Raw genomic sequence first — 22,054 nt, 5'->3', positions numbered from 1 at the left:
ATTTTCTTTTACAATTAATTGATTCAATAAATATCATTCCAGTCAATTCTTTAGGACTATAACTGGTGATACCCCAGTTCTCGAAATACCACTGAAATAGTGAGGGGTTTTACTTCTTTTTACTCGTCGTCAATCTGATTTGTAATAATACCCTATCACAATTAAGTAAGTGGATTGTTAAACACGAACGGGAGTTCTTTCTTTTATGAAGGCCATGAAACATGTCCATGTAAATGTACAAATGAAATATTTTACACTGATTAACATTACTTAGTACAGGTATTCACACAGATATTCATGTTCATCCCACTGAGGTTATACTATGATTCCCTTCAGTAGGAGAACCATTTAAATGACATCTGGTGGTTTTTGTTCCCAAGAGAATTCATCCACTATTCCTGCGTGGACCTTCTATTTATATATTTAAATTTCTGTCTCTGGATAGAAGTGATTAGAGATGCTCACGCAATCTGATCCCATGTATAGGTTCTGTCTGCAGACTGAAACAATTTCTCAATCTATTCATGAATTTTAGCGCAAGGCAATACCTTAAGCTTGAATTATTTAGAACTGAAATAGCCAAATATGTTTTATTTTTCCTCAATACAATTATTTTCACAGGCTTTACCATTATGAGTTTTAGCACTAGGCAATATCTTTAGCTTGAATAATTTATAATTGAAATGGTCAAATGTTTTATTTGTCCTAAATACAATTTTTTCCGCAACCTTTACCATGTTAATGGTAATACTCATGAAGATAAGATGAAGTATTGTATGAAGACCATGTTGCACACCCACTCTCAAAATTGCTACCACTTTATATACCATTATAGGTAGCCATCATTCTTGGTAGACTTGGGTTACCTTTTTGTGCAGTAGTTGCATGGCTTCCTTTAGATGCTATTCTGAGCTTATGAACACTGGAGAAGGTTAAATCCCCAGGTTTTGCAATGAGCCTGGATAATTCAGGGTGAAGTTTGTAACTGGACCATATAAGTTGTACCTCTTGTTTCCTTTCTGGTAATGGCTTCACTATGATATAGTAATGTGGTTTGCCAACCAATCAAATTCCGTTTTTTTACATTGTTTATGGCAGCAAAAACGGGAAAAAAAACCCTTGCTTTTTTGCTCTTTCAGGATGTTGCTTAATTACTTACTCAAAAGTAATACAGGTATAGGATCCCTTATCCGGAAACCCAATATCCAGGAATCTCTGAATTACGGAATGGCTGTCTTCCATAGACTCCATTTTATCCAAATAATCCAAATTTTTTAAAACAGTAGCTTGTACTTGATCCAAACTAAGATATAATTAATCAAAAACCAGCCTATTGGTTTATTTAATGTTTAAATGAATTTCTAGTAGACTTAAGGCATGAAGACCCAAATTACAGAAAGATCCGTTATCCGGAAACCCCCAGGTCCTGAGCATTCAGGATAACAGGTCCCATACCTGTATTATGTTTGCATAGTATTTGTAAAGTAGACAATGTTTTGAAAATGGTCTCTTACCAATCCATATGTAAGAGTAACCTTGAAATAAATGTCATGAGTTTTTCAAATCCTCCTTCCATAAACTTCCAGATCTTGTTTGAGTCAATTTGCCAATGAATGTTGTTTCTACATATCTTACATTTATCAGGAGACAAATTCAATTCACACATTTTTTTTTAATAGGCATACCAAAAAATAGAAACTTTTCTACAATCAAAGTGCTTTCAGCTTAATTCTATGTAATGGCAAAAATAACCATCATAATTTCTCCTTGTAATTTATATTTATGTTGATAGAATAAGAGGCATGTAAATAATCGGCCATCAAACATGGCACCCTCTTACACCTAAGTACACATGGAATGTTCTCCGAATGTATGAACACCATCTGCACCTTGCTGCATGGCAAATTTTGTTACTAAGAGTCCATACTCTACTTAAGTCCCTTTAGGACGTTAAAGTAATACTGATTCAAGGTCTCTACCCATCAGAAATCCACAATTCAGGTCATTAGCACGTCAGTGGGTACCACTACCGGTACTTCACAGGTATTATATGACCGTATATAATGATGTCACATGCAATAGGTTTGCAGTGTGGGCTATCCAAAGCTCAAGAATTAAACTGACACAACCACCCAATATAAGCTATAAAAAACTGGGTTAAATCAATAACAAACCACTTCAACGTTGCACAATCTCCAGTCTGTAACTTTTCTTACGTCATCACTTGCTGAACTACTGTGTGTTCATGGGCGCACCCTTGGTTCCCGCAGTGCAGTTTTTTAAGCAGCCTCTGTAATTTACCACTGAAGTTTTTGTTAATATGCCTGTGTATTAAAGGTAAAACAAAACTGCTGGAAAAGGCCAAGAAATTAGACAGGCCTTCTGTGAATTGAAATGTTCTCATATAAAACGTATTCGACGATTTTACTCTAGCATTCATGAAAGTGTTCACCAAGAGTGTCACGTAGTAGGGCGTCCATAATATAAATTGCGTGCAAATGGTGGCAATTAAAAGCCGATGAATTGAAGGGTCCAGTCTGCCGCTCTCTTGATCAAGGGGCGTAGCCTCTTTCCTTATTTGTAGAATGAGCACCAGTGCATAAATGACTGCAATAATGGGCACCACATAGCCGATGAGAACCATGATGGCATCTGCGGCTTCTCGGTTCTGCATCTTGGAACACTCAATGATTTTGGTAGAAACGTGATTGCAGATATAGAAGAGAAGGGAAGAGAAACTGGTGAGAATGGCTCCTCCCCAAATAAATCCACACACGTGCTTTGTGTTGTACACGCTGGACATGTAAGTCCTTGGAAGAGCACATTCAATGTAGTAGTCTAAGCTGAGCAAAGTGGTTGAATACATGATCACTAAAGAGGATACATTGAAGAGGATTAACAAGGTAATGTAAACTTCATTTCCAAAACTCCACAGGGACCACTTAGTGTAGGCTGGTCCAAGAAGGTACACCGGTGCAATTGTGTTGATGATGAGTCCGGCAATGGCCATATTCACAAAGTATACGTCGGGCATAGTCATTGTCGCCTTGTTGTAGAGATTGACCAGCACCAGCTGCACGTTATAGCAAAGGCCAACTGGGAAGCAGATGATGAGGTAGAGTATGGAGAAAATAAAGAGAATAAGGTGGAACTCATTGCACAGGTACTGCTCTTCGCCGCTATTGGTGTAGTTAAGGTCTTCGCAACTCCACATAGTGATACTAGTCTTCTGCTTCTTTGCTGGTCACCAGCTGAGCTGTGTAGAGATAGAAACATAATCGGTTAATATTGGCCAAACTGTGACACCACCCAGCTCATGTGACCCCTCGTTTTAATGCGCCTTTGCTTTTACATAGATTGCAAATTTAATTGCGTAAATTAGTCATTAAGCACCGATGAGTCATCGCTAATGGAAGGAGATGGTAATTACAAAGAAACGGCTCAATTAAGTCTTTGCCATCGTATATTCCTGCAAGCCTGTTTGAAGCAATGTTCTTTGAAATAAGTACACAAATGAACGTGGCACAGCCTCAGGCTACAGCATAAGATAATTCTATCATTTTCCTTCATGGTTGGTTTTTCTCTCCAATCTGCAAATGACACCAATGAATTCAAAGGGAATGGTTATTTTTTTATCTATGGATTTACTATGGTAAATCTAAAACTAGCAAGCAAAAAGAGGGCCAATACTTTACATTGCTGCACATTTATTCCACGGTGCTGAAGACACTTTACACAAGATCATTTAAAACTAAACATTGAAAGAACATACAGCATTATTGAGGGTTGCCAAACCTTGGCTGAGCCATTCTGATTGGTCTTTAGACTTGGCTTTTATAAGGAGCAGTTTTACTTTTAATACAGCAATGGGAAAAAAACTGTGTAACTGCCTGTCATTGTAGCCACATATTTGTCTTTTTATGTGTGTTTGTGAATCCTTATATAGACTGTAGCCTGACTGTTTGTTCTGCATCAGCGCTGTAAGCATTCCCATGTGTGTTTGTTTGTGTTTCATTTTAATTTCTCGCTCAAACTAAGCACCAGTTTATTTCACATCAAAGCCTGGTAGCAGCAACTACATTCAAAATGGAGTTGAAAGACAGTCAGCTTTTTAACTCCTTGCATTATAAGGGTGTAGCTGGGTTTGGACCGCTGCCTTGGGTTCTCTAATAATACACCCTGATCTCTTTAAGGACTTGAGCTTTTTAAGAAATACTCCTAAACAATGACTGTAGTAGCTGTAGGTGGTAATAAAGCAAACTTCCCATGAAGCTGCCCCCTGCAGTAGGGTAAAAATTGTAGAAAATGTTATTGTTTTTCCAAATGCTACTGGAAGCCCAGTTTATAAGCCATTTAGGGCAGAGACACATGGTCAGATTCGGGGAGATTAGTCGCCCGGCGACAAATCTCCTCTTCTTCAGGGCGACTAATCTTCCTGAACTGCCTTCCTGCCGGCTAGAAGGAAACCTAGGGCAACTTTGGAAAATGAAGCGCTCCGAGTGCCATCCCTCTGGCAATTTACATTCTAGCCGGCGGGAAGGCAGTTCGGGGAGATTAGTCACCGGGCGACTAATTTCCCCGAATCTGACCGTGTGTCTCTGCCCTTAGGGTGAGATTTTCTGTCCAAGATATTCTTGACAGTATTGCTGATTGTCTGTTACAGCAGTATTGCGATCTAATCATAACCTTGTTATGTGTTAAAAGGGTGGTTCACCTTTCAGTTAACTTTTACTATGTTATAGATTGGCCAATTCCTAGCAACTTTTCAATTGGTCTTAATTTTTATTTCTTCTAGTTTTTTAAATTATTTGTCGTTTTCTTCTGATTCTTTCCGCCTTTGTAAAACTACCGATGTACTGATATTGATACTTTTTATTACTCATCTTTCTATCCTGGTCCTCCCCTTTTAGTTTTTCAGTCTCTTGTTCAAATCAATGCATGGTTGTTGCATGATTTATTTGGACCCTAGCAACCAGACTGCTGAAATTGCAAACTGGAGAGCTGATGAATAAAAAGCTAAAACCTCAAAAAACACAAATAATAATACAAATGAAAACCAATTAGAAATTGTCTCAGAATATCACTCTCTCCATCATACTAAAAGTCAATATAAAAGTTAATGTAATGTTGGACCTTAAAGGGCATTCTGAACCACAAAATGTGAAAACCACTGTAATCACCACTTGTGACAGACCCAGCAACACACACCAATTCCCTACACACTGTCTGTCTTCAAAACAGCCAGATATACACAAGTTGGATATCTTTAATTTAAAGGCGGAGTTGATCTTAGAATTATTTCCTTGTATATTGTATCATTTGATAGTTATTAGTTTTGCATACTTTTTTTTTTTTAATTCCCTTCTTTTCAGCATTGGTCAGGCTAAATTTCTTTAATACTTTCTCTGTTCAGGCCTTCTCCTAATCATCTGACATTTTTTCCTCACTTCATGGTTGCTAGGGTAAATTGGGCCTTAGCAACCAAAAAATGCCAGACTATACAGCTGGTTATGAAAAATTTGAAAAATAATAAAAATGGCAGAGTATACTACAGACTGTCCCTGAACTCCCGATTTAAGATCACACAAAAAATATAATGTTTTCGTCGAACTATCGATATGAAATGTACCATCTTAAGGGATAAGTCTGCGAAGGAACCTGCCTTAGCTTATGGTTATTGAGTAATATACAGTATATTTATTTATGAGCAATCAGATAATCATTTCCTGATCTGCAAAACAGCGTCTGACTGGTGCGCACAGTTAAGTCCATACAGACATTTCTTTTAACTCTATACCCTTAGCCGAATGGGGGAAAGTGAACATGACAAGCTGAATGGAAACCGGTTGCAGAATTGGGACCGACATCAATTAACCAATGGAAACCGATTGCAGAATTGGGTCTGACATCCATTAACCAATGAGTTACTTCTGGCTATTCAATAATCCTAACCACTTGTGATTATAATACAACAGTACAAACAACGCATTATAGGGGACTTGTGATACAAGGGAACAATTTAAACGTGTCTTCTCAAATACCCCAACATATTACAAGTCGGAAGATGGTTTTACATACTTCTATTCCATTCCAGCTGCCTGCTGCCCAGAGAGAACCAGGGGTGCTGCTGATTTGTACCTCAGTACCTCCAATATGCAGTCTCTCATATCATCCCAGGCTGCTGCATGTCTTAAGACAAAATGATTTGATATTATTTAAACAAGTGGCAAGCTCCTACCTTTGGCTGTGCATTCCTCGGGCTAGAAGGCATATGTAGTGCTCTGGTTATGTTGCACAGGAGGAAGGAAGCTGACAGTTTCCTGAGTATTGTTCAGAGCTATTTCCGAGCAGCAAAGGCTCTGCATGGTATGTGATAAGAATTCACACATCAACTGCACTTGTTTTTTCACCTTGGAAGCTGCTCATGAAGTTTGACACTTGGCAGGCAGCAGCGTTTGCCTCTCCCTACCAGCATCAGAGCAGTTAGGATGGTGAGAGCCGGAGAGCAGAATAAACAAGAGTGAGGCAGACATTCAGGTGCCTGCTATGAAAGTGTTCTCCAGCCCTTCTTCTTTTGGATGCACTTGCTGAACATCGTCCCAAGGCAGGCATTCCTGGTGCAATTATTGATTTTTATAATGTTTTTACTGTAAGCTAGTTTAATTTCATTCAGAGCCGTTTCTTCTCCCTGCTTAGCAAAATGTCATATAGGTATGGGATCTGTTATCCAAAATGCTCAGGACCTAGGGTTTTCCAGATAAGAAAACTTTCCGTAATTTGGATTTCCATACATTTAGACTTTATGGGAGAGGCCTTCCTGTAACTCGTAACTTTCTGGATAACCGGTTTCTAGGCAGTGCCGTATTTCAAGTGCAGGTGCCCCTAGACGCACAGTCCTAGCGTCCGCCGCACATCCCCCCCCACATGTGCTGGAGCACTGGGGAGCTGGGTGTCCCCAGTGCTCCTCAGCATGCCGCTCCTAATATTTTGCCTCCCTAGGCCCGGGCCTTTGTGGCCTTGACAAAAATCCAGGTCCGTTTCCAGGAAACAGATCCCATATCTGTATATCTTATCACCTTTCTGTTCATTTACTTGGCAGTCTAAAAAGGTATTAGGGGGTATATGTCATGTCTCATTTCAAGTTCATACCCGTATCCCCATTGGGGATAAAATGTTGCTTTATGGATGTTTGTTCCATTTTGTACCCCTTTATTCCCTCTTGGCCTCATTGAATTTCTAAAAGTGTGTGTGTAAAATGTATACTGTATATATTTAATCTGTGCTAGATTATGAACAGGCTTTACAGATTTCTGATTGTTGTGCATAATTGCAAGAGCCCAAGGTGTACCTACAGCTTTGGCTAGTGCAAGTGCAAAGAATTAATGGTATCATTGCCTCCAACATAAACTTTACAAGCCTTTTTAATTACGCAGTTCCTTAGTTAATTTGAATTAAAGAAAAGACCAAAGCACATCAAGTTCAACCCCTCCAAATCAACCCCAGTGCACGTACTTACAAACACTGACCTGTTTATACATATTATTATACTATATGTACCAATATCTATCCTAATTGTAGCTTTTAGTATCACATGCTTGTCCAAGAAATCATCCAAGCCACTCTTAAAGGCATTAACAGAATCAGCCATCACAGCATCACCCGGCAGTGCATTCCACAACCTCACTGTCCTCACTGTGAATAGGGCTGCCACCTTTTCTGGAAAAAAATACCGGCCTTCCTATAGATTTATCTTTTTTCCCTATTAATAAGATTGGGATCAACCATCATTTTTACCGGCCAGGCCGTTCAAATACAGGTCAGGTGGCAACCCTTACTGTGAAGAACCACCTACACTGCTTGGTTAGTTCATAAATGTGCAAAGAAGGGCAGAACACCGCCATGTGTGAACCGCAAGCATTTTAATATCCACACTTGCAAATCATACATTGCAGAGTTGTGCAGAGCCGCCATGCTCCAGTGCATATGGATGCAGATGCAGATCCCAAATCATTCATCTATTTATGGCTGAAAATAAATTTTTTATGTGCAATCCTAGCAGCTGATTGGAATCCACCCCCAGAGCATCTGGCTTTCATTTTACAAGAAACAAGCACAGACGGAATAGGGACTGTTCATCTTGCTCACTGCTGCTCAGCTGCTGCGTCGTGTTCTGGAACCTTTAATCACTTATCCGCGCTTGATTGCCATTCATTACAAGACTGAATAAATAGAACATACAGAATATTGCCAAGCAGACAAGAACTAGAAAAGGGAAAAAAAAAATCTCCTCCTCCACTGACAAACATGGACGTACTGGGATTCCATTAGGATATGAAGGCATTATATATTAATCTTACAGTGTGTATATATATATATATATATATATATATATATATATATATATATATATATATATATATATATATATATATATACATATATATACATATATATACACACACACACACACACATACATATAGACACTTGCTACAGCATTACAGTATTAATGCAGAATGTCCTAGTAAGTTACCTAAGAAATGCATTTCGTGCTTAGTGAACGAAAATCTTTTTTCTGTTTTTAATATGGCCATTATTTGCTGTTTAAATAAACTGCAAGTGAGCCCTTGAAAAGAGCTGTTGAAAGGAAGTCCAGGGAAAGTTGTGCAAGTGAGGTATCGCTGAGCCGTTTCTGGGACAGCTCATAAACATAGGATACAGTCTGTTCCCAGCAATGAAATTAACATAATAATGAGAATTATACAGGGCAGCAAGAGATACATGACTTCACTACATCCATGCAATGAAACATTCATGTTATACCCTGGCAGAGAAAAAGTTAAACATACAACTGATTGATGTGCCAGTTATATGAGAAGGAAATGAGTTCCACTTCATCCATGGACCAAGGGATACTAAATCTAAAAATTGAATTAAGTGCAGTCTTGGAAGCACTCACAATAGGCTATGGATTAAACCGGCAATAAGGACTTTGCTTTGAGAGAGAGAAAATATGAATACATTAAGCCAGTGCTGAACCAGCTGGAATAGTATGGAGAGATCATATCTCTGGCTGTTACTCTACCACTTTTCCTCCCATATAATATGTCTTGCAAATTTTTGCATTTGTCTCTAAATCCACGTTTTTTCAGGGGACCCAGAACAGTCATTTTAACTAATTGTAACTTAAAGGGATACTGTCATGGGAAAAAAATGTTTTTTTTTCAACAAGCATCGCTTAACAGTGCTTCTCCAGAATAATTCTGTACAAAACAGAAAACACATTTTTTTTACATTTAATTTGGAAATCTGACATCAGGCTAGACATACTGTCAGTTTCCCAGCTGCCCCCAGTCATGTGATTTGTGCTGTGATAAAAAAAAAATGCATTCTTGCTGTTCAGTGGGTCATAGTAATCCATTATCCTAGTTACAGACCTGGCCTGTCTTATACAGCAAAATCTGTAGGACCCTAATATATTGGAAGTGGCTCATAAAATACAAAGAGACATTAAATATTTATAAATGAGCTAGATTAAGTTGCAGAGTCAGCTGCAGTGCACTTGTCTGTGCTGTGTTTATTTGCTGCAGAGCACAAAATCCACAAGGACATTGTCTTTTTAAGTCAATATTGTTCTTGCGGTGCCTGCGTAACTAAAGTAGGACAGGAGATTTCCAAAAACTGCTCAAGCACTCAAAATTCTCTACCTAGGGCTACTTGTTCCCCTCAGGACTGTTTACCCAGACATTCCTCTCTGTATTGATCTGCAAACTTCAGTTTCTTTCTTTTTTAGCTGCATTTCCTGCTGAATTCCATTAGAGTTAAGGGGAAGTAAAAGAATCTCAGGGCAGCATTCACAAGGCTGTAAATATCTTGCTTACATAGTAAGGAAGCAACGGGCATTGGGATTATGGGAGAGGTAGAGAGCCACATCATCTACAGGGCCGCAAGTTGGGCTGAAAAAAAGGAACATTTTTTTAATTAAAATAATAAATTTAAGCTGAAATGATCAGTTATCCAGCAGCCAGAAAATAAGTTGCCCCCACCCCCCCAAACTTGCATTAAATTTGCCTTCCTTGGCATCAACATAGTGAGGGTTAAAGGGGTTGTTCACCTTTAAATTAACTGGCAGTATGCTGTAAAAAGAGATATTTTGAAACAATTGTTTTTCATTTTTAATTATGTGTGTTTTTTGCATTATTTCACTTTTTATTCAGCAGCTCTCTAATCTGCAGTTTAAGCAATCCAGTTGCTAGGGTCCAAATTATCCTAGCAACCGTGCATTTCTATGAATAAGAGACTGGAATATGAATAGGAGAGGCCTGGATAGAAAGATGAGTTATACAAAGTAGCAATAACAATACATTTGTAGCCTTACTGAGCATTTATTTTTTAGATGGCGTCCGTGTCCCCTATTTAAAACTTGGAAAGAGAAGAAGAATGCAAATAATTAAAAAAAAAACTATAAAAAAGAAAAAATTAAAAATTGCTTAGAATTTGCCATTCTATAACATACTAAAACTTAACTTTAAAGTGAACAAACCCGTTGAAGGTATTTTCCCCAGATTATTATGCAAGTTATTTCATGTATCTAAAGAACTATAAAGAATAAACTATGTACAGGTATGGGATCCGTTATATGGAAACCCTTTATCCAGAAAACTCTGAATTATGGAAAGGCCGTCTCCCATAGGCTCCATTTTATCCAAATAATCCAAATTTGAAAAAAATTTCCTTTTTCCTCTGTAATAATAAAACAGTACCTTTTACATGATCCCGACTAAGATATAATAAATCCTTATTGGAAGCAGAACCAGCCTGTTGGATTTATTTAATGTTTACATGATTTTCTAGTAGACAAGGTTTGAAGATCCAAATTACGGAGGGATCTGTTATCCTGAAAACCCCAGGTCCTGAACATTCTGGATAACAGGTCCCATACCTGTACTATACACATGGAGCACTATTGCAATAGGCCTTGCAGACAACAGTCTGGCGTGATCATTTTGCTCTTGAATATCTTTACTCGTTTTGAATCAGGTCAGCTCAATTCGAGGGACTCTGGACTCCAGATGTTATCTTTGCCGAAGTGCCACTTTTAGAAATCCAGCAATTAAAAATGCAATAGCCCCAAGGATCCCCTTGCATGACATATTCAGGCCTGGCTACTGATGGTGACCTGGAATCCTCCAGCTGTCCTACTTTAAATCTGAGCACTGTTTAATTGAAGTGGACCTGTCACCCAGACATAAAAATCTTTATAATAAAAGTCCTTTTCAAATTAAACATGAAATCCAAATTCTTTTTTTTTATTTAAGCATTCCTAGCTGTTGTATACTAATTTAAAAGTCTCGGCTGTCAATCAAAGTCTGCCTGCCCCTCCTCTTATGTATAGAGTTACGGAATGGCTGTCTCCCATAGACTCCATTTTATCCAAATAATGATTTCCTTTTTTTCTGTAATAATAAAACAGTAGCTTGTACTTGATCCCAACTAAGATATAATTAATCCTTATTGGAAGAAAAACCAGCTTATTGGAAGCAAAACCAGTTGGTTTTCACGTTTTATTATTTGTGTTTTTTTATTTATTTAGCTTTTTATTCAGCAGGTCTCCAGTTTGCAATTTCAGCAATCTGGTTGCTAGTGTCCAAATTACCCTAGCAACCATGCATCAATTTGAATAAGGGACTGGAATATGAATAGAAGAGGGACAGAATAGAATGAGGAGTAATAAAAAGTAGCAACAAGTGTGCTAGTAGAGCAACCCCGTTATATCTCAGCCTACATTGCTGGTGGCAGTGCCACAGACCATTAATGGACATTGATGCTGCCGATTTCCCCTTTTCAGAAAGAGAGTAATAAGGGAATACAGCCTGCAGCGTTACTAAGTGAGTGTCCCCGCTTACATCATTGCTTTTGGCTGCAGCTGTGAGTCAATCTCCCCTTTGGCCCCAGCCATAAAGTGACTGACGCATCAGAATCAATTTGCTGATGGTTCAAAAGAGAAGAATAATACACATCCTCGATGGTGTTTGTGCCCAGGGAAAATAGCAGTCCTCACTCACAACGACACCCACTTCCCATGTCTAAATCAAGGGAAAACTCAGTTGCTGTGAGTTTTGTGCAACTGCTGATTTAGGGCTCCTGCGCTCCCCTGCGTTGCGTTTTCTTCCGTTCAGCCGCAGGGGAGCGCAGGAGTAGTCGCAGTCAGTTATTTTGAAGCGGGCTGTACTCACACAGACTCATGTATGTGCCGAACGCAGGTGAAATGCAACATGCTGCGTCCCACCTGCGTTTGGCGCTTACATGCGCCTGTGTGAGTACAGTAATTGACTGCGTCTACTCCTGCGCTCCCCTGCAGCTGAACGGAAGAAAGCGCAACGCAGGGGAGTGCAGGCAAAACGGCCTTGTGTTAGAGCCCTTAGAGGCAATAAGGCTGCACTGGCCATCCACCCACAGGACAGAACAACATTTATATAACCTTTTCCATGAACTCTTCATAAAAACCCAAGGCTCTGCTGCATCTGGAGAATGTTTAATATCCAAATATACTCCATTTGAGATGTCAGTGGTGTTACCTGCAGCTAGGGTTGCCACCTTTTCTGGAAAAATATACAGACCGTCCTATATTCTTGCCATTTTATCCTATTAATAACATTGGCATCAAGCATCATTTTTACCGGCCAGGCCAGTAATATACCGGCCAGGTGTCAATCCTATCTGCAGCACAAATCAGTATATGGAGCTGTTCTAAAAAAGTTGGCTGCTTTGTGCATCTGATAAAACGTAGCGCTGCAGCTAATCTCCTTCTAAGCGGTTTTCAGGAAGTTTTAAATGAAGTAAATGACACAACCCCTCATTTTTAAAGTGCCCTGTAAATGTTCCCAAACAAAAAAGAACCCAAGTTGTATTTTGCTTGAAAACTTAATTTGCTCTGGGATCTGTCAACTGAGGGAAAACGATTGAGTTATGCACTGCAGCATTCATTCAGTGATTCCGATACTGTAGCCCTATTCCTACATATTAGAATGCCACCGCTGCTAAACATACGTTACACACTTACAGTGTGAGTTCTGCCGGCAGCAGAGGATCGAAATAAAGCAATAAGCTTTTATGGGGAATGTTTGTGTCTGAAGCATAGGGTTCAGGCTGAGGATAAAGGAACATGCAAGCTGGAGAGAACAATATTCTGCAGGCTCTGTCCCAATTTAGTTCAAGTACAAATTCTGCAAAGCCTTATTGCCATCACAGATGCTTGAATGTTACCATTTGGCAGCATAAGCTTTAATTCCCTCAATCTGTTTACAGACACAGGCCTGCGCTGCCCGTGTATTTAAGGCCAAGGTATGGGCAAAGGCTTGAGGTTCCATGTCTCATTAGTGCTGTTATTTTACCCCTTTCTGTCCCGAGCAGCAAAAGTCAACAGACACCAGTTGGTGACAGGAATTTATGGCCCCTGTAAACTTCCTTCACATTTTGTGCTGTAAACCATTCATCATGTAGTGCTCAAAAGCCCCAAATATTACTCCCTGGAGCATTTACCCCCCTGTGCTGTAGGAGCATATTGCATGGCCCTCTCCCCTCTCCCAAGGCAAAGTAAACCATATTGATTAAAACCACTCAGAGCCGAGGAATACCACTTGAGCTTGACATATATTGGAGCCAAAGTCAGGGTTATTTATTCCGGTTATCATTGTATGAATGGAAAATGACATAAATCTGGGATGTCCATGCTATTTCTTATCTAAAGCTTCCATCCTCACCCTACAACAGCCTTCTTTGACTTTTCTGTCTTTTAGTTTTCTTGTATTTTAATGTAAGGGGGGTATATTATTTCTTGTAATACACAGGTTTTCATGAATCATGAGTGCTTACATCTGATAACATTGCATACCCAAAAAACCAAATGTTGCCAGTTGGGAAAAATTATTGTTAGCAACTTCCTAAAATACGTGAATTGCATATTTTAAAGGCTCAAAGTTACCTGTAAATATAATCAATATTGCGTTTCTCTTAGGGATGCACAGAATCTAGGATTCGGTTCGGTATTCGGCAAGGATTTGGCCTTTTTTAAAAGGATTCAGATTCGGCCGAATCCTTCTGCCCGGCCGAACTGAATCCGAATCTTAATTTGCATATGCAAATAAGAGGCAGGGAAGTAAATGGTGTGACTTTTTATTACAAAACGGGAAAAAAAAATTTCCCTTTCCCACCCCTAATTTGCAAACGCAAATTCGGTTCGGTATTCGGGCAAATTTTTTCGTGAAGGATTCAGGGGTTCCGTCAAATTCAAAATAGTGGATTCGGTGCATCCCTAGTTTCTCTGTCCTTTTCTGTATTTTGCCATGGGGGTTCTGACCGTTGAAACAGTGTAGCAGAAGCCAGCTATCAAGAAGCAGTGCAGAAAGGGGTCGTGAGACACTGCTTTCAGTTGCAACTATATATATATATATATATGCGTGTGTGTATATATATATATATATATATATATATATATATATATATATATATATATATATATATATATATATATATATATATATATATATATATATATATATATATAGCATTTGTTCTTCCCTCCCTAAGGGGCCCTGCAGTTGCTGGGGGCCGAGGTCAAATGACAAATCAACTTAAAGGAAAATGTAAAGGAAGAAACATTGCAAGTATTGTCCATAATGTCTATGAAACATTGCAAGTATTGTCCATAATGTCTATGAAGCAGAGGTTTACAGTGTGATGGTCTGTTCTATAAGATCTTGCCCTAAACATAAATGAGCTGTATTTATTTTGCATCAGAATATGTTTGCCCTACTTAAAGGAATGACAGTATTAATACATAGACTTGATGGCGGAAGCCTAAAACATTAAAGGCTTCCACTCCCATGTATTACTGCTTATTGATTTAGGCTGACATCCTAAAGCCCTTAAAAAAAAAATGAAAAATACAAATGAAAAGTCTGTTTTTTCATCTGCTAGCCAGGATAATCTGTGTCATGTGACCACTAATGCTGTACAATAGTATTACAAGCCCATACCCATGTGAGGATATAGGGATAAGCATAATTGAAATAAATGGATCTCATCAGTCCCTCTGCATACAGCTCCTCCATTAACCCAGTGTTGCCTCTCACCCTGAGAGGGTTACAGACCCCTGCAGTTCTAATTTGCTCATTTATATAATGGCAGCTTAATTGCACCCGTAAGCTATCGCACAAAGCGACTCACCTGACATGGAGCGGTTGCATTCTGTGCTGTAGAGAGTCCGGCCGGCAGGAACATTGTGCAAGGGGAGTCTCATACGCACACCCAGAGGCTAAAGCATCATTCAGCTTCCAATTAGATTGCGGACAAACACTGAAGCAGAGCTGGTAGGGCTGATAAACTTACAGAGTGAGCTGCACGTGATCTTCAATACACACACAAATCCTGAGCAGCTTTCCCTCATTGGCTCCAAGCTCTCTTACACAAACAAGCTCTCAGCAGTCACAGCCCTAAGTGATTCTGACAGGAGGGTTAAGGGGCATTAACGGTGGGAGCTGGTCATTGCCCAGAGGCTTCTTTACGCCAACCATCAGAGCTTGTTTTTGTTTGTGGTGTGTGGTGAGCCTTGCAGCAAAGCCCAGAGTGTTATGCTAATGCAAATTACTTTTGTTTACATGGCTTGAAGTCAGTCAATAGGCTCGAAACGTCAAAGTGCCCAAGCAAAAGGGCAAATGTTCAGGACACTCCCAAAATATCATGTTTCGCCGTTCTCTGTGTAATGCTGCATAAACCAGTTAAAGGGTAAATGCCCCCAAGTGTTTTGCTGTTTGTCCATGTTTTTAATCTCCCTTTACAACATGCAGTCATCAGTACTCCAATAGATTTCTCCAAGCGTGTCCCCCTTCATTCAGCACAAACTATACGTGACGCACATTCATTCACTGCAGTTAAGTAGTTTGTTTGGTAGCACCAAAGCCTGCTAACACATTAACCTTAAGGGCTATAAAGCGTTTTCCACCTGCGTTCCAGTTTCATGTGTTCAGCCGCAGGGGAGCGCAGGAGTAGACGCACTGAATTCTTTTCAATGGGGCTGTACTCACACAGACGCATGCAAGCGGCGAACGCAGGAAAAATGCAACATGCTGCGTCCCAACCTGCGTTCGGTGCTTACATGCGTCTGTGTGAGTACAGCCCCATTGAAAAGAATTCAGTGCGTCTACTCCTGCGCTCCCCTGCGGCTGAACGCATGAAACTGGAACGCAGGGCAGCACAGCTAAAAATGCTCATCTGTAAGAGCCCTTAGGCTACACTCCCATATATACCATGCCATGCGGAGGAACCCTACCAGTCAGATTGCAAGCTCTTGCGAATGGGGCCCTCTTATCCTATTGCCTGATTTTAGTTTTATATCCCAAACAACCAAACTAAAGTCTGGGACAGTGGATTGTAATTTCAGCTCTGGACCTGCTGTGGCATCTTTCCCTTTTCCTTATTATGCTGCCTATATTTCTTTGGGAAGGCACCTCAGAACAATCCTAAATATAGCATTTCCCCGTGTTGTTTCAGATTTCCTGTTTTCATTTTTATGGCAGGGTACATTTTGTAGGAAGTGAGAATTTGCAGACAGGGATTGTTTAAAAACATAAACACCACATGGCCCTGCAAAAGTTAAGTCACTGGGAGTTGTAGTCTAACATAACTGGAGAGCCTAAGCAGAATCAGCCTCAGAGGGTTTTGATTCATGCTTTTTAGTAACGACAATCAGAAACAATGCTGCCAACCACGGATCAGTACCCACTGATATCAATTGGAGGTTGAACTGTATGGTCACTCATTCTTTTAAGCATGAACTGACCCTCTGCTTTCAATTTATGTCAGTGGAATTTGATCTGCAGTGGGTAATGGACTTTTATCTAGTGAGCAGAGAAAAGCTGACGTGCTCCCGTCTGCCCCTTTCTGTATCTGAACTAACAGACATTCATACCTTCCAACTGCCCCGTTTTTCACGGGACAGTCATGATTTTGTAAGCTCAACAAGCAGTCCCGGGTTTGTTTCTGAAATGTCCTAACTTACTCTTTAATCTCCTTCACTGAACAGCTAAAAAAAGAAACAAAGTTTCTAACTCAATTGGCTTTTGGCAGAGACCCCAGAACAGCCACCAGGTGCACTTACATACTTTTGTAACAATTTAAGATAAGCAAATAAGTAATTGTAACAATTTAAGATAAACAGGTCTTTTGGGGAAACTGTGACTAGCAGCTTAAAGGAGAAAGAAAAGCTTTTTTTTACTTGGGGATGCCAAATGTTATCCAAGTGATTGTATTGACTTACCTGAAACCCCGGGCCGGTGCTCCTATCAGCAGAAAACTGCACCAGAATTCCCTCTCTAAATTACATGTTATGGTCCCTGGGACAACAGACAGATGCTGGAGATGCAAACAACAAGCAGGCACCATGCTACACATATTCTGGGATTGCCCAAATATCAAGCAATTCTGAACCCAGATATTGGGGGTTTGTACAGATAACTTACAACATGATATTGCTAACGATCCAGCTGCAACTCTCTTACATCACAATATGGACTCTCTATCCTCATACAAAAAATCTCTGACACAAATTGCCCTAAATGCGGCTAAAATCTTGATCCCCCACAAATGGAAAAGTGATATTTCACCCACACTAACTGAATGGATAAAGGAAATGGAAGAGATGTTTTTTATTCTTTCTGCCCTTTTGTTTTTCCTTTGGTCTTTCCTATTGACTGACCCCCACCCAGACCTGACGTGTATTCAGACACATGAACAATGGATTTTACAGATTTGTAGAGTGTACGCTCTCTCCCGGGGACCGCCTCAGTAGGTCAAATCCATTGGAGGGAATATGTCTCACTTACCAGGTTAATATACTATAACTGCAAGCAATACCACTGTAATCAGATATCTATGGAGGGAAGTCTCTGTTTTTGAATATTCGTGAAAAATGTAAAAAAAAAAGAAAACTGCACCGGCCCTGGGTTATACCAGTTTGCACCACGGAGCGATCCTCTTCCATCTTCTTTGTTCTTCAAATTTCCTGTGGCAAACGCATGCGCAGTTGAACGAAATAGCCGAATTTTTAGTTAAAGTTCGGCTTATCGTTCTACTGCGCACTTGGGTAGGGTTTCCAACTATTCCAGAAAAAAATACCGGGCTTCCTATATATTTATCTTTTTTCCCTCATGATCAACCATCATTTTTAGCGCCCAGGCCGGTAAAATACTGGTCAGGTGGCAACCCTAAACTTGGGGCTTTTTTTGGAGCTACATGTTTATAGTACCCTAAAATCCCACACCAAAGCATTCCCATATTATTATAATGAAAAATGCTTATGTCAGCATCAAAATATAGTGGCGCAAAGTATATGTGTCTAGTATTTCAGGCCAAGTCTACGGGAGAATTTTTGGGTGCTTTGGCTTTAGGTGTTTGAAAGCACCATGTGTGTTATTATTACCCTGAAGGCAAATGACAGAGAGTTCTTACTTGTTACTCCTCTCCTAAAAATTCAAGGCCACAAAAATAATTTTACAGCAGTTCTCATTTTGTCCTTACATTCGGTAACAATCCCCTCCAACAGTTCCCAGTATTTGATCCCCCTTGACTTATCCGAAGATAAATTACAAGGGTAAAAAGACCAAATCTGAGTTTATTCTGAGCTTGATGCTAGTTTATTAAAAGTGAAGGTTTATGGGAAGCTGAAATAATACCGGTAAAATCTTTTTTGTGTTTTTTTACATTACACACAAGTTAATTCAGTTGCGATTGAGCAAGCGCACTATTGGAGAAATATCTCAGGTATGTAGGAATGCTAGCAGCATGTACGATAAGATTGTGCAACTATAAGATTGTGAAACTCCGAGGTTACAAAATAAAAGAACGCTGCACACTGTCTGTGCTAGGATTGTGTGTAGCGCTCCTTAATGAGAATATGATAAATATGCCTGGAATGGTCTTTATTGCCCAAAATATGTTAACTCTTTCGGAATTCTGTTGGTGTTACTGTACCATTTCAACTTGTGGATACAGCTACTGAAAACAGAGCTGACTGTTTTTCACTTAATGCATCATTGTTGTAAGAGCCTATACAACCTGCTGCAATTTACAGTAGCTATACAGCGGGAAGCCAGGAGTAGCTTCCTGTTTTTGCACATACACATTTACATAATGGACAAATTTGTGCCATGTGCCTTTATTTTGAAATATTCTTTTAGAACCTGCTTCTGCTTTCTGTTTTATTGTTTGCTCAGCCAGAGATGCTGCCTTGTTTCTGCCCAGTACTTTTCCTAAATATTTACCCTTCACAGGGGAATGTAGAAACTGTGCAGATAAGCACAAGATTTTAGTATCTACATCAGTACTGGGGTTTTGTGATCTTCGTACCAGCGCCCAAAAAAAAAAAACAGCCTCACTTGTCCTATTCCCACTTTACATCATGAACTTCTCCAAACTCTTAACGGTCACTTACAAAAGCAGGGTATTGTGTGTATACATACATACACACATTCAGGTATGACCTGTTATCCAGAATGTTTGGGACCAGGGAATCAATCTGTAATTTGAATCTTTGAACCTGAAGTCTACTAGAAAATCATGTAAACATTAAATAAACCAAATAGGCTGGTTTTGCTGGTTTTATTACAGAGAAAAAAGGAAATCCGTTTTGAAAAGATGGGTTATTTGGATAAAATGGAGTCTATGGGAGATGGCCTTACCATAATTTTGAGCTTACTGGATAACGGATCCCATGCCTTTATATGTCACTCTCTCTAGAGAGTACCCGCAACCTGCAATCCCCAACCCAGAGCCGCAACCCGCATTCTTATCCGCTACCTGACCCGCAAGTACCTTATCCGCAACCCGGACCCGCAACCTGCTGACCATCAAGAATCAGTAAGTGCTGTCATTGTAGACCAGAAGTGGCATCATCGGAAGTAGACGTGATCAGAAATAAGGGGTAAAAATCGATATTGAGAAGACACCCGACCAGCAAACCCGCAGAACCACTGATCCGCGTCTATACCTGCACCCGGAACTTATACCCGCAACCCGCAGGGTACCGTAGATTTTTGGGTACCACTGCACTACTCTCTCTCTCTCTCTCTCTCTCTCTCTCTCTCTCTCTCTCTCTCTCTCTCTCAGCCCAAAAAGATAAGTATATACCTAGTATAGTATATATATAATGAGTGTTTAGTCTCAGAAAAAGGTTAAAATTCAATGCCTCTGATTATGTAGAGGTGATGACATCTCAGTTCATGTAGCTTTGATTGTGCTTCTGATGTACCCCTACAAATACAATGTACAGACCTTGATTCTGGGGAAACATCATGTTCACTTCAAAGTTTCCCAAGTCCCTCAGCTAATGTGTTTTGGCAGTGAAGTAAAACAGAGCTCTGGGCTCTGGGAGTTCCTGCCAAGATACACATATATTTACCAAAATACATCATTGTTGCACGTAATTATTCTAAACATTTACTAAGACAGGGATTCCTGTGACGGCAATTTACATTTTACAGTACGAGTAAGGAACACGTTGTGCGGGGCTTAACACACACATAAATTAAACCCACTCCATTCATTATATAAATTGGTGTTAAAACATGTTTCATTTTATTAGTCCAAATAAAATGACTTTAGTTTTCCTTAAAGAGGATGTAAACCCAAAAAGAAAATCCTGCCTGATGATAGCAACTTCTTTACACCTTTTCAATGGTTTTAAATGTATCCGTGTAAATTGCTATGAAACTAATGTCTGTCTCTTTCTATTCTCTGCCCTTGTGATCCTAACTTTTAAAACAATGTAGCAGAAGCCAGTGGGTTAACAGCCTTGGAGCAAGCAAGACTGGCTTTTGCACCTTTCAGCCCATGCCACTTGCTCAAAAGGGGTGGTTCACCTTTAAGTTAACTTTTAGTATGTTATAGAATGCCTAATTCTAAGCAACTTTTCAGTTGGCCTTCATTTTTTACTTTTATAGTTTTGTGAATTATTTGCCGCCTTCTTCTGACTCTTTCCAGCTTTCAAGTGGGGTTCACTGACCCCATCTAAAAACAAATGCTCTGTAAGGCTGCAGATGTATTTTTATTGGTACTTTTTATTATTCATCTTTCTATTCAGGCCTCTCCTATTCATATTCCAGTCTTACTCAAATCAGTGCATGGTTGCTAGGCTAATTTGGACCCTAGCAACAAGATTGCTGAGAGCTGCTGAATAAAAATCTAAATAACTTAAACAACACAAATTATAATAAATAAAAATCAATTGCAAATTGTCTCAGAATGACACCATAGTGAACCACAGAAGTACACACACAACAACAGCAGTGTAGGAGGGCTTGGTATTTTGTTAGTAGAATTTATCTTTTTGTATTGGTTTGACGTAGAAAGAAGCTGGGAAATAAACATAAATGGTTACAAAAATGCCTCCTTCTCCACAAGAGAAATGTTACAGTGTTCCAGAGTATACAAAGGGGCTCAGTGTTACTCGCTTCCATCTCCCGTGCGTAGGGCAACATTGTGTTCTTGCTTATCTGCTTTCAGTATTGTTAGCAGAATGGAACGCTTTCAGGATCTTTATGTCTCAGTCTAGGGATTGCCTTTATCATCTGTTTTGTAAAGTGTTTAGGTTCTCTTTTAAAAAATCTCAAAACGTGCTATTTCAATTATACAAGAAAAATGACATTTCTGTTTTGTAATATGAATGTGTATAGAGGTATGGAAATCTGTTATCCAAAAACCCATTATCAGGAAAGCTCCAAATTACAGAACACATTCTTCTTTGCACAAGATCCCCCACATATTCAGTAATCCATAGCAAGCCTAATGTGCAAAAGACTCCGGGCCCAGTGCTGAGGCAAAACTATAGGGATTGTGACAGCGCTGGGGATTCGTGGACTGAGAGACCTAAAAAAAAAAAAGAAGGGAATCTTTCCTCGCCGAAAGCAAGAAACTGCAGTGTGAGGAGTCCAAACCATAATTCTGCATGCAGGGGTTGAATGAAGGCGGAGAAGGATAAAACTGCTAGTGAATGAAGGCAT

General features: G+C 39.6%; 2 protein-coding genes across 6 annotated transcripts in view; one reads left to right on the top strand and one right to left on the bottom strand.

Moving 5' to 3' along the window:
- c7orf50.S (chromosome 7 open reading frame 50 S homeolog) overlaps window positions 1–22,054 on the top strand; it is a 178,755-nt gene that overhangs the window by 92,658 nt on the left and 64,043 nt on the right. The window lies entirely within an intron of this gene.
- Window positions 1,653–22,054, bottom strand: part of gpr146.S (G protein-coupled receptor 146 S homeolog) — a 42,411-nt gene continuing 22,009 nt past the window's right edge. Inside the window, exons 1-2 of one of the 4 annotated variants that reach the window (XM_018239147.2) lie at window positions 15,228–15,646; window positions 1,653–3,256 (exon numbers count right to left, since the gene is read on the bottom strand). In XM_018239147.2, coding sequence (XP_018094636.1) covers window positions 2,213–3,214 — 1,002 coding nt within the window. In that variant the 5' untranslated portion in view covers window positions 3,215–3,256; window positions 15,228–15,646 and the 3' untranslated portion in view covers window positions 1,653–2,212. Of the gene's footprint in view, window positions 3,257–6,078; window positions 6,184–6,238; window positions 6,450–15,227; window positions 15,647–22,054 lie in introns of those variants that run through there. The other 3 variants (XM_041578318.1, XM_041578319.1, XM_018239146.2) reach the window with 3 other exon arrangements.

Source organism: Xenopus laevis, chromosome 9_10S, assembly GCF_017654675.1.
Source record: "Xenopus laevis strain J_2021 chromosome 9_10S, Xenopus_laevis_v10.1, whole genome shotgun sequence".
NCBI classification, from domain to species: Eukaryota; Metazoa; Chordata; class Amphibia; order Anura; family Pipidae; genus Xenopus; species Xenopus laevis.
The sequence above is the reverse complement of the archived record's forward strand: the minus strand, read 5'-3'. Positions and strand labels throughout refer to the sequence as shown.